Consider the following 12,280-nt stretch of genomic DNA (forward strand, 5'->3'; position numbering starts at 1 on the left):
GGAAAGACCGGGAGCCGGGCGCCGCCGCCTGGGGCCTTCCCTTGAAGGGTGTGCCCGCCTCTTCACGCTTCCCGGCCTGGCTCCTCGAGTCTACGTTTTCCCTTTCGGTGTCCTTCTGGGAGGTTCTGCTTCGCCCCTGCATTCGGTTTCTCTGCACGTAGCTCGTTTTCAGATGACTCTGAAATAATCTTTCCCTTCTCCGTAGAGTCTCTAAGTTGACCTAGCCATGGCTTCTAGAGTAGCGTGTCCTCTGAGATGTAAGTAGGGAGAGAGTTAAAGCAAGGGTAAAGAGGTGGTTTTTGGTTGGTTTTTTGTTTTAATAAGCTTTAGTAGCACTTGAAGTCTAAAGGTCAGTTGTGTGTCCCATGTATGTTAACAAAGTATTTTTTGAATAATCTCAGTTTGTTGCTCTTTACACAGCTGGAATATTGTTTCAGTGTAGTTAGTACCATTTTTTTAAAAATGGTACGGATACTTAGGGTTTTGTATTATAGCCTGATTTAGTCTCTAGCCTGACCTTTTATATCTTGAGATCTTAAAGTTGTTAGAAATCCTTATAGGAATCCTTGGCATTCCTTTAATTATAGGATGTGAGAGTTTTGAAATGTTACCTCGAAGGAAAACTGTGATGTAATAATTTTGATAACATTAATATGTTTTTCTACTCTTGGAATATTCTTTTTGCGAAAGAAGCATGGTTGTGGCTTTCGAGTAACAGACTAATTAAATTTTTTTTTGGCATGAAACAGAGATCAGGGTGGAGCTCCTGCTTGATTCAAGTAGATTCTGTGTTTTTAAAATTGTCTGGTAGTTGCTTTCACAACAAATCTCTTGTTAAATGGAACTTACATTTTAGTCACTTCTAAATTAGTAGTTTTTAAGTGAAAGACACTTCAAAATAGGATTGAGGAAAATTACTTCCTATTATAAGACTTCGCAAACCTAGCTAAATTGCCAGCATTGGAGGACACAGGAATGATTTTTGGGTTGGTTGGGTTTTTTTTGACCCTGTTTATATTTATGAGCATTCCGATGATGGCACTGGTTTTTCAGGTATTTAGTATACCTGTCATTAACTCGTGGTTTCCTCTTTTGTCCTCATCTATCCCTGTTAGTATAGGATTAGAACAGCAGAGTGACAGTTGTACTGTTTTAACTTTTTATCACAAAACTTGCATCTGTAGGCTGGAATGTCTGACAAATAGTGGTTGGTTTCCTTGCAGTGGGAAGGATGGTGAATGAGGCCAGATGAAACAGCAACATCCTTTTACTGTAGTAATCCTTTGAATTCAGACACAGATACCAGTTTGTTAACTTCTCAGGCCATTACCACTTAGCATAAATCTCTTGTCTGTAATGATTGTCTAGTCAGATTGGAAACACTTGAAACAAAAGTGAAAAGCTTGTTTATTTACACATAAAATCATGCCTGTGCTAAAAGCTAGTATAGAACTTTAAAACTAGAAATAATTATTCCTCTGAAGATGCTACTTAGAAGAGAGGGATCTTCATTAGAGGAAGAATACATAGCTGGACTTTCTCTAAATTATTTTAAACTGCTAATGAATTGTACAATTGCTGTACAGCAGAAATTTAAAAAAAAGAGTAGAGTTCCCACTCTTTCTTGTGATTTGATCTAACACTTGCTTCTTTTTATTGAATAAATAATAGGAACCATTTCATGTCTTGGCACCAGGATTAGTATCTGTTCTGCTATAGATATTTTTTTCTCAAGACTTATGTTATTTATTATGGACTTGAACTAAGCCTTTTTAGCCTTCAAATGCTTTTAAGTAATTTTCATGGTGGTTTTTGTTTTGCTTTGGTTTTGTTTTGTTAAGAGACAGTTTAACTCTAGGAAAACGAGACTTTTTATATTCTTGAGCAAGTGATGGATGTCTTGCTGTAGTGCCCTGGTTGTAGAGTTTAGAATGCTGTATTAAAGAAGAGAATTAAGATATTTATTTATTTATTTATTTATTTAAATCTGTGAATATAAATGGTTTTGCCTAGAGGAGGTTGAAGTTATTTCCTTATAGCTTAGGGAGGTGGAGTAAGGTAGTCTGGAAAACTGCATTAGAAATTGTAGAAAGATAAATGGTATTGTACTTACCATTGCTTGCTAAAATAGTTGGGGTTTTTTTAATAGTTCATACAGTTAGGCTATATATGGCAGTTGTAGTATTTTTTTGTTTGCTTGGGTTTTTTTCAAGTTAATGCTATTCTGAAACAACAGTCTGTTTAGTGAGAATGGCAACCTAAAGGAAATTATTCTAAACTGGGTGTTTCAGGGAAGTTTTTCCTTTATGTAGTTAAGGCCATGAAAAGTTGGAAATATTTTTCTTTCTAAGAAGAAAAAAAGCTTGCCTTGATCTTGTATTGTTGCATACACTTATGATCTTGCAGAGATCAGTCGAATATAAGCAATTCCATAGCCAGGTGCTGAAAATTTTTAAATACTGGTTAAAAGTGCTATATAAAAATGAAAATAATCTTTTTCTGTTTTCGGTTGAAAGTTAACGTGAGAGTACTCTCTCTGTTATTCTTGGGGTTCTGAAGATATTTTCCCATTTACTTAAACAAAAAAGTCCCACAGGGGAGCAAGATAAACCAAGATAAACAGTCAGTTATGCTAATCTGACTTTCTCTGCAAAACAAATGTGACCAATCAGTTTGAAAAGATAAGATTTTTGTTTGCTTGTGTTTAGCCTTTTAATGGCACTTACCTAGTTAGTTTCATTGTTCCCCCTTTCTCTCTTCCCCATCTGCCCCCTCCCCAACTTTCACAGGAGGGAGTTACTAACTCTGAAATAAAGCTTTAGAATACAGAAAACAGAACATAAAATACAGTGACTCTATAACGGTGGCCTTTTGCTATTGAAATAATGGGAAAGCAGTCAGAGAAGATAGTTACAGATAGCATATCTCTCAAAGGGAGGAGAACCACACAGGTCTGTATGAGACCTTAGGTGGGTATCTATCCATCGAGCTAGGAAGGCTGGGTCATGTCTGGTCTGGAATGACAGGTTCCTTAACAGTGCTCTTGCCAGAGGCTCCCTGTCTGAGAAAGGGTCTTTTAAAGAGAGCTTTTCTCACTGACCCACTGCTCCTACTACTTGTTTGTTTTAAACTAACAAAACAACCTGGCAGACTTAAACTCTTGTACGTTACTGGGGGCTTAATCAGATCGATTGCTAATTAATGGTGCTAGACATTCATTTTTTCAATTGTATGTCCACCATTTAAAATGTGGGGCAAATGGTGTTGCCAAACAGAGATGCTGTGCTTATATTTTGAAAATAAAACCTTGTTGGTCCTTTCAGGTCATTTTCATAAGCATCTGTCAAATTTGACTTTGTGGAACTTGAGGAAGTAACTGTCTGCATTACAGTTTTTCAAATTTTTATTTTCCTGTTTTTTGGTGGTAGCTGCCAACTTTGGAAATGTAAGCTAACAGTTGGTTTCTGGTAATTAAAGATCTATTAACTGCTTTTGCATATGAGTCTGCCTTAAAGAGTATCTTAAAGAGGTGTGTTAGAAATTTTTGTGTGCGCGTAGTGGTAAAAGATTCACAATTAATGAGCCTGTTCCCTTTCAGCTTCAATGGCGACTCCTCCATCATATGTAGACCTTGGCAAATCTGCCAGAGATATCTTCAATAAAGGATATGGTAAGAATAGTACCTTGTATAAAACATAGTGTTTGTGGTGTACAAGTATGCAAGAATGTAAGCATCAAGTATAATTTAACTTAGGAGTGTACTTTGTTTACCAGTCTATTTCTGCGATAATGTTTGTTGATATAGAAAGGGATATACACCATTAACATTATAGCCTTTTTTGAAATAGAAAGAGGAATAGCTATTGGGATAAAGAATCCTTCAATGCTTTAAAATGCTGTAATACCAGGCAGTTGCCTATTTAAATTCTGCTTCGTTACAGTGCTTTTTCCTTCTGCTCTGTGGGAATGCATGTGAGGGCTTTTTCACCAAGACTGTCACTCAGCTCTAAGGTGTAACGATGTGGGTTGACATTCCCATAAAACCTACCTATGTTACAGTTCCAAAGGCTGTGTGTTTCCCAGCAACTTAATTTCTACAGTTTTTTTGCTTTCATATACTACTACTTGGTGCTGAGAGACAAATTTTATGCATTGGGATAGCTCTTCAAGTGGCATTGACTACAAAGCTGATGCCATCCCAGGGACAGAGAAGAATGTGTTTTATCTCTCTAAATTTACTCTTGGAAGTACTATGTTTACTGAGTTTAGCAATGTACAACTGAGAGGCAGCTACTCACTTTCTGCATGGTGATGATAGAACAGAACTCCTGGTTCATTCTAGAGTGGCTTCCTGTACCCACTGTGACATCTAAAATTTGAGTGTTACTGAAGTCGGTCTTATATGTGTGTATATATGCCATGCACGCTGCTGAGACTGCTTGGAAAACCAGCTTCTTGGAAAAGTGTGCGTGGTCCTAGTTAAAGCCTACTGTTTTAACTTTGACTTCTGTTTGTTAAGGTTTTGGGTTGGTGAAACTGGATGTGAAAACAAAATCTGCAAGCGGAGTGGTGAGTTTAAACACCTTTTATTCATGATATCTTTTCTGGATGTGTTCTGATATTTAATTAGAAAGGACACCTTTCAGATGCTGTTAAGTAGGTCATATGAATTATAAACTTCTGATGTAAAATTTCAGAAGCCTCTGAAGATCTGACTTTATTCTGAATATATCAGTGGTATTGCACTGTTAGTAATGTTTGTAAAATAAAAAGCTTTATTAGTAGTCCCTCATTTTATGTCTGAAGGTGAACCAATGCTGACACATTTTTGAAATACTTTCATGTGTCAATAATAGTACATAGAATTTATTTCTGAAGTACTTTGTGATACTATTTTTATTTGGTGGAAGTTTCTGTCATCTTAATGCTAAAGTGAAGTAGTTCACAGTTCAGGACGTTGAACCTTTGGCTCATCTTTAAAGATATTAAAGTGTTGCAGTAATGTTTCACGCAAGATGTCTTAGTTGTGCAAGAAGTGCGTCCTGTAAGTTTTCTCTATTTCTAGAGCAGACTTTGCAAGATATAAAGGTAGATTTCCCGCCCCCCCTCCGTAACTGGAAGTTTTAACAGCATAGCTGGCTGTTAGAAACGAGATATGTGTGTTACATGCCGTGTGTTTTCTAGAAGTCTGTAGCCCAACTGAAGCACAGTTTGTATTGTAGATGTGGTTGTTCTTATTTTAGGTTGTTTCTTTCGAGGACTGCTAGTAATGCTGGTAAAACTCAGAAAAATGCAAGCCCTCATGTGCATTCTATATCAGTTATAAGCCATCCTTCCCAAGAGGAGAAAGTGCTGGCGTGTACGTACTGTGGATGTTTTAAAGCAGGGATAAGAGATAAATGTAATAATTCGCTGCTCCTGAAGCTATTACCACAATGGTAGCAGTCACTTACACCCTCTGCAGTAGAAACTGCACAAAATAAGAAGCTAAAGCTGAAGGTATTTGGACTTGAAGTTGTGTAGTCCCTGTCATTACCAATAGACCTTACTAGAACTGTGCAGCTGTGTGGATGGTTTAGCGGTTCAGTTCGATTGATGCCTTCACCATGATTAAATTTGATCAGCCACCATTAAAGAACAGTCTCATGCATGCTTGCAATGTGCAGTAGGTCTTGGACTGTGAGAAAACGAATGCTTAAGGACTTGCGATTTCAAATGAGGTCTTAAGGTAAAATCCGTGTTTCCATCTAGGGGATGTAAATGTGAAGAGTTGGTTTGAAAATAATACTATGCATGGAGGAAGTCAGAGATAAGAATTTTTATTTACATGTTTTAAAAAATTGAAATCATAATCTTTTTAAACCATAAGTGCAATAATATTTCAGTGGAAAGAGCTCTTCAACATATATTTGCAAACTAGACTTCCACTTTCAGGTGTTGCCTTTAGTTTCTGAATAGTGCTACACAGAAATTATTTTTTTCTGTTCTTTGTGGGAATCCAAATAAGAAGAGACATCAGGGTCTATTTAGTTTAATAAGGAGATGAGCTATATTGGTAATTTCTAAATACTTTCAAGAATTCCAAGTAAGATATTACCAGAGATAAGATCAGACTGTTGCTTTAGCTCACAATTCAGACGTTAATGCCCTTCCTGTGTGTCTTTAAATCAAAGTGTCAGGGGAATAGGAATTTTATAGATGTCAGTAAAAACCCATGTGTGTGTATGGCTTGTGTGAAAGGCTGGCTCATTGGTTAGACTGAGAACTTTCTTTAAAAGCAACAGAAAACCCAGAACAAACAAAACCCTGAACTACCACCCACCCCCAATTTGAAAAATCATAGCATTCTATGACATTTTACAGTTTTACATAATGTATCTTTGGAGGTGCTTGACTGGAATAATGAAAATATGTATGTGATCCTTAAAGAATTTTACTGGAGTTGCATTATGTGCCTTACGGTGTTCTTGGCTCTTGGTTTGAGGAGTATCAGACTTAACCTTATATTTCAAGAACTTTTTTCTGCTTTTAAGGAGAACACTTACAGTAACTACTGTCTTGCTTCTGAGTTACATTGCAAAGCTGTGCGTTTTTTAACAGTGGCTGAGATGCTGCAGTTGAGATGGGGAATTTGAGGAGGCCTCCATGTGGCCAGGAATTGCCTCGTTCTTGTCCATGTAGTTCTCCCTTCTTGCCCTGCAAGCTGTCTAAACTTGTTGCATAGAATAACAAGATCTTAGTGTTTGCCGGAGAAAAGTCTTTTGTCTTTTGGCACTGTGTAATGCTTTTGGGATCACAGGTATCGTCTGTATAACATGGACACTGTCGTTTTTAGGAATTCACAACATCTGGTTCATCGAACACAGACACCGGAAAAGTGAATGGGAGCTTGGAGACCAAATACAAGTGGGCTGAATATGGGCTGACTTTCACAGAAAAATGGAACACAGATAACACTCTGGGAACAGAAATTGCAATTGAAGATCAGGTAAGAGATTAGGAGAGCATTTATTTGTTTTGCCTAATTAGCAGAACTGAATTTACAGCTTTATCTTCTCCCCCTTGAATTAGATTGCCAAAGGCTTGAAGTTGACATTTGACACAACTTTCTCACCAAATACAGGGTAAGAATTGGTAGCCATTCTACCTTATTTGGGGTAGTAAAAACACTTATGGTCAGTAAATGTTAGTCTGGTCTGTTGTATTGACAGAGATGTTTGTATGGTTTGCTGTTGAGCCATATTAGCAAATCCAATGCTAAAGGCTTCTGTTCTTTAGCATCACATCTTATTCTGTGGAGTTGGTATTGGACATTTTCACAACAGCCCATTTTGCTTATTTTCTGGGATATAAATACTTGGAAGATTGCAAAAGACATAAAAATGCCTCTGCATTCATCATAAGATGTCCTGTGCTTCTTTCTTGATGGGCTAGCTGTGCTTTGGCTCAGTCTAGAGGATGCCTGTGCATTGCATTTAGATACATTGTATAGAGTCGTAGGGCTCAAATTTGGCAGTTCATTGAGGGAAGATCAAGCCTTATCTCAAGATACCTGTTTCTCTCTCTTTCAGAAAGAAAAGTGGTAAAATTAAGTCAACTTATAAACGTGAATACCTAAACCTAGGTTGTGATGTTGACTTTGACTTTGCTGGACCTGCAATCCATGGTTCAGCTGTCTTTGGTCTGGAAGGATGGCTTGCTGGTTATCAGATGACTTTTGATAGTGCCAAATCAAAATTGACAAGAAATAACTTCTCTGTGGGTTACAAGACTGGAGACTTCCAACTGCACACTAATGTGTAAGTACTGAAAATTGTGAATCTGTGTCCAGATTTACAGAAACAGGCTTTCTTTACCTGTCCTAGTCAGAATACAAATGCTTGAAATACCAAGAGGTGCTTGCAAGGCCATTGAGTGGAGTGCATTTTTTAATAAGAAACTACAAATAAATGATAAGTGTTACTATCTTTCTTTATCAAAACACTAAATGTGTGGCTTGTTAGCACTTGCAGCATAATACGTGCTACAGATTACCAAATACTCAAGTACATATAAATTCGAGGTGTGTTAATTATGGAAGTTACTGGAAGTTCAGTTATGCAGGGCTGATCCTAACTTTTTTTTCCAGCATTTCCCTTTACATTGAATTGTATCTGACTGTAATTGAAGGGCAGTAGATTTGTTTGAGGTAGTCATTAGCATTGCACAGTTTAAGTAGGCCAATAGTCGTTTCTGGAACAAGACTGAAGTTTTGCTTTTGGACTTTCTGAGTAGGTTCATCTTGTCTGTCTGGGATGAAGAGTGCATGAAACACACTTCTTGTTTATGAATTTTCTTCAGACTTGCTGTCTTTAGATCTTAAATGTTGTTCAGAGCAAGCTGATCAAAACCCACTGAAGAACAGAGTAATTTTAATCTAAGTTAATAAAAAATTGTGTTGTTCTAGTGCATTTAGTTAGAAAATAAGTAACTTTTATTTTTGAGGTAGGCATTTGTCCTTTTGGAGTGGGAGGTTGGGGAATTTTGTGTTTTGGGCTTATGGAAGTTGAGGGGTATTGGGAGGAAGCTGCAAAGCACTACATAGTCTAGGCTGCTAGAATTCCATTTCAGTTTACTAATGTCAGACATTGTGACAGATTTCTGAAAAGGTCAACCAGTTCTTTAGGAATATCGTATGTATTCAATAATCATAGAATTTTGAATGCCCATTTCCTAGCTTGTAACATCTCTCTGTTAGTTTTGTAAGGGTAAGATCTGGAATTACATTCAAGTACTTAGCTCAGCATTTGTGTGAGAATTAGCTGTAGCACTCTGAAATACCTGGTTTTTCCATGAAGTATTGCAGTTCAATTTTGCCCTGAAGCCTTTGTTAATCTTCCTTTCTCCTTTCAGAAAGTGTAAAATAACTAAAACTTTCAGAATTCTCATTTGAATAAAAATTTGAAGTAATTTAAAATAACAGATCTTGGGATTACGTAAATATAAGTAACTTTTCTTAATTTATGCAGCAATGATGGTTCAGAATTTGGTGGATCAATTTACCAGAAAGTGAGCGACAATCTTGAAACTGCTGTAAACCTGGCTTGGACAGCAGGTAGCAACAGCACCCGCTTTGGCATTGCGGCTAAATACAAGTTGGATTCCACTGCTTCTGTCTCTGTAAGTATGGCTCTAGCCAAAATGGTTATGCTAAGCAGAGTGTATTTTCTGTGAGTCTGTGTTATTAGTATAAAAGAAGATACCGTGTCAGAAAGTCTTGTAGGAATTACTCTTACTATCCAGGAAGTTATAATTAAACTGGCAGTATTTAAATTTTGTAATGTAGCAAAGTGTCTTTTAGAATCTGAGTGTCAAATGTTGTGCTACTCTAGAGGACTTAAGTATTTAAAAAAACCCCAAAAACACTCTTCATGTCTAGTTCCATATGTTTACAGATGTGTATTTCTTTTAAAAACCAGTTTTTAGGGAGTTCTGCCATGTTATGGTAAGAAGAGAATTCAGACTAGTTAAAGATGTGATATGCAGAAATTTTCTGTTTCAAAGTTAAAATAGAACCTGTATTGTTGGAAATGTCCTGTAGAGGAAGCGATGTGAAGTGAGATAAATAATTTTGCACATACTGTCTATGATGATGGTATCAAATGTTTGTTGCTTGACTGATTGGACCTGCAAGGTTCTGATTCTTTGTTAACAATATGAACATAGAGGATTCTTCTGAAGTGTCTTGTTTTGGGGAGACTGTGGTGGTGAATTGCTGTGCTCTTCTGAAAAGGGAGGAGTGGGGAAGTTTACCTGCCAGACGGCACTTAAGTAGCAGCTCTCCCAGCCCTTACATTGTGTCTGATCTGAAGTAAGTTACTTCTGCAGCTGTAAGTTGGGGAGCAAGAGCATAGCTGGGAAGAGAGAATCCAGAAAGCACAAAGATACTGAAAGGACAAGTAAAATTTGATTAAGCTGATAATGGCAGTGTTGCCGCAGTTACTCTAGTTCTTTGTTATCATTCAGAAGCTAATCAGTTGCAACATTTCAATTGCTTTGTCTTTGATTGCTTTTTGTTTGTGGTTTGTTTTTTTTCTAGGCAAAAGTGAACAATTCTAGTCTAATTGGAGTGGGTTACACTCAGACCCTGAGGCCAGGTAAGGATTGTCACAGGAATTACATCACATACGTATCTTTTCTGCATCACAAAGAAAATCTTGGAGATTTATGCATTTACATGCAACTGTTTCCCTTTTTCAGAATAATTTTGTCTTGAAGGCAAAGTAGATGTTTTATAGTAGCTTATATTTCACATCAAACCTTTATTTAAACAAGAAACATTCCACTGTATGTAGTGGTATTTCTACATCATATTCATCACTAATTTGTGTAGAAGTGGACTGTATTGTGTTTGGTGGCTTAGCTTTAGGCTGTGCAAGCAGTCTTTTTTAGCGTTGCTTTCTCCAGTCGTATTGAATAATAGCAGGTCTTGAAATAGTGATTGGTTGTGAAAAGAACAGTTCCTGCTCTTCGTATTTAGTAAAAAAATATCTCCAGAATTTAACTTGTTGTGTTTAAATATGAAAACACTTGTTAATGCTATACTAACATATGTTAGTTCCTTAGTTAGAAACCAATAAAAAAATCATCGTTTCATTCAGTCTACTCCTTGGTACAAGTGTCTCTCTTTCTGTACATTGTTTTCCTCCTTTGCACACCTTAATGGAGAAAAGGAGAGCTCTTGTGTACTTACCAATTAGAGATTTTGTATATCTGCTTTATAACACAGTATTTACAAAAAGCATCTGGCTTGATTCACATGACTAACTTTCAGTAGATGTAATGGGTAAATGGATTCTTCTGTAGAAATCTTTAGAGGAAAATAACGAAATAGAAAAAGAGCTACAATTGGGGCTTGTAATGATGGAGGTTGAATTGCATGAAGGCTACTCTGATTGTATGTTATAAACTTGCTCTTTAAAAATCTTACAGGTGTGAAGCTTACACTGTCTGCCCTGATAGATGGAAAAAGCATCAATGCTGGTGGCCATAAACTTGGTCTTGGCCTGGAATTGGAGGCTTAAAGGCAAAGAAACTGCTGCAGAGAAGGGATATCAGAAGAATTTGGCCTTAAAATGTATTTCCAATGTGACCAGCAGGCTTTTTTTCCCCAGGAAGGATGACCTAGAACAAGAGCTGTATTTGAAGTATTTAGACAGTTACTTGTTAGCTGGTTTCTAGTTAAATTGGTTACCCATCTAGTTAAAATTCTGCATTAGTGCAGTCACTTAAACATTATTTAAATGTATTTAACTGTTCAATGCGCTACCCACAAATAATGAAATAGACATTTATGAAAACTGTACAATTGTGTGCATGTTTGTTTTTATGTTCCTTTTAACATTCGATATTGCCATTGAATGAAAAATGGATCAGTAGATGTTCTGAAATTAGGTCAACGGTTTTGTTAAATCACTTGAAGCAGAAATACATTTGGTATCCCAAGACAAATTATGAATAAAACAAGTACACACACATACCTGTGCCTCAGATATTTTAAGAGTTAAGATAGAAGGGTAGTGTTCAGTTAATTTTTAACTTTTAATTTAAAATCCAATAAGTAGTGCTCTATACCTTTGTGCAATTAAGGACCCCCACCTATGACAACACTGAGTATAGATCGTTTTCACTAAACAATTGGATTCCTCAAGCAAGCTGAATGTGCTTTTTTTGTCAGGTAAGACTGCGTCATGACACAATGGTTTAATTGTTCCACGGGCAAGATTTACTGCATTACTAGTTGGTCGCCTGATGCAAAATGTGCAAAATTATGTACTTGGCACACTGAGACATTTAAGAACTGCTCCTTGATGCTTTTGCCCAAGGGGTGAAAAACCTCACCACAAACACACATTTTTTTGCCTATATTTGTATGAAGTGAGACCTATCTCTGCAACTGAATGTAACAGTGTAATGGTGTAACAGCCTGCTTATCCCACCTGCTGCGAGAGGTTTCTGCTTAAAAAGACTGAAATAAAGGCTTAATTTTAAATGGAGATGGAGGAAAAAGCATCTGATTTTGCTTTCCCTTTGACTAATAAATCTTGGCAGATACCCATTTAGAGTCCAGAAACATGCAGAATAATGGAAAACTCTCATGTTTTTCCAGGATAGATTCAAGAGACAAAAGAAGTACGAGGGATATTTTGTCTGAACGTGACATCCCTTAAGGTCAAACAACTAGCTGTGAATGCTTTTAATGTGGAATATACTAAATATGTAGTTACACTGCTTACATTTA

At 36.8% G+C, this 12,280-nt stretch overlaps 1 protein-coding gene across 2 annotated transcripts; it reads left to right on the forward strand.

Annotated features, from left to right (window-relative positions):
- Nucleotides 1-226: 226 nt before the first annotated feature.
- On the forward strand, nt 227-11,518 carry VDAC2 (voltage-dependent anion channel 2). Of its 2 annotated transcripts, XM_010183934.1 has the most exons (9): nt 227-257; nt 3,599-3,670; nt 4,520-4,569; nt 6,836-6,988; nt 7,072-7,124; nt 7,572-7,799; nt 9,009-9,159; nt 10,079-10,136; nt 10,972-11,518. In XM_010183934.1, the coding sequence occupies exons 1-9, from the start codon at nt 227-229 to the stop codon at nt 11,061-11,063; spliced, it is 888 nt and encodes a 295-aa protein (XP_010182236.1). In that variant the 3' UTR covers nt 11,064-11,518. The 2 variants fall into 2 exon arrangements, with proteins under 2 accessions (XP_010182236.1, XP_010182237.1); XM_010183935.1 differs by lacking the exon at nt 227-257 and having other exon boundaries at nt 3,561-3,670.
- The last annotated feature ends 762 nt before the right edge of the window (nt 11,519-12,280 follow it).

This window comes from Mesitornis unicolor, unplaced genomic scaffold (genome assembly GCF_000695765.1).
Source record: "Mesitornis unicolor isolate BGI_N332 unplaced genomic scaffold, ASM69576v1 scaffold42114, whole genome shotgun sequence".
Taxonomy (NCBI): Eukaryota; Metazoa; Chordata; class Aves; order Mesitornithiformes; family Mesitornithidae; genus Mesitornis; species Mesitornis unicolor.

Excerpts from the sequence above, each read along its gene's own strand:
- VDAC2 (XM_010183934.1), top strand. The coding sequence starts at position 227 with ATGGCTTCTAGAGTAGCGTGTCCTCTGAGAT. Across the intron at positions 258-3,598 it reads AGTAGCGTGTCCTCTGAGAT|CTTCAATGGCGACTCCTCCA; the intron begins GTAAGTAGGGAG and ends GTTCCCTTTCAG. Across the intron at positions 10,137-10,971 it reads CACTCAGACCCTGAGGCCAG|GTGTGAAGCTTACACTGTCT; the intron begins GTAAGGATTGTC and ends AAAATCTTACAG.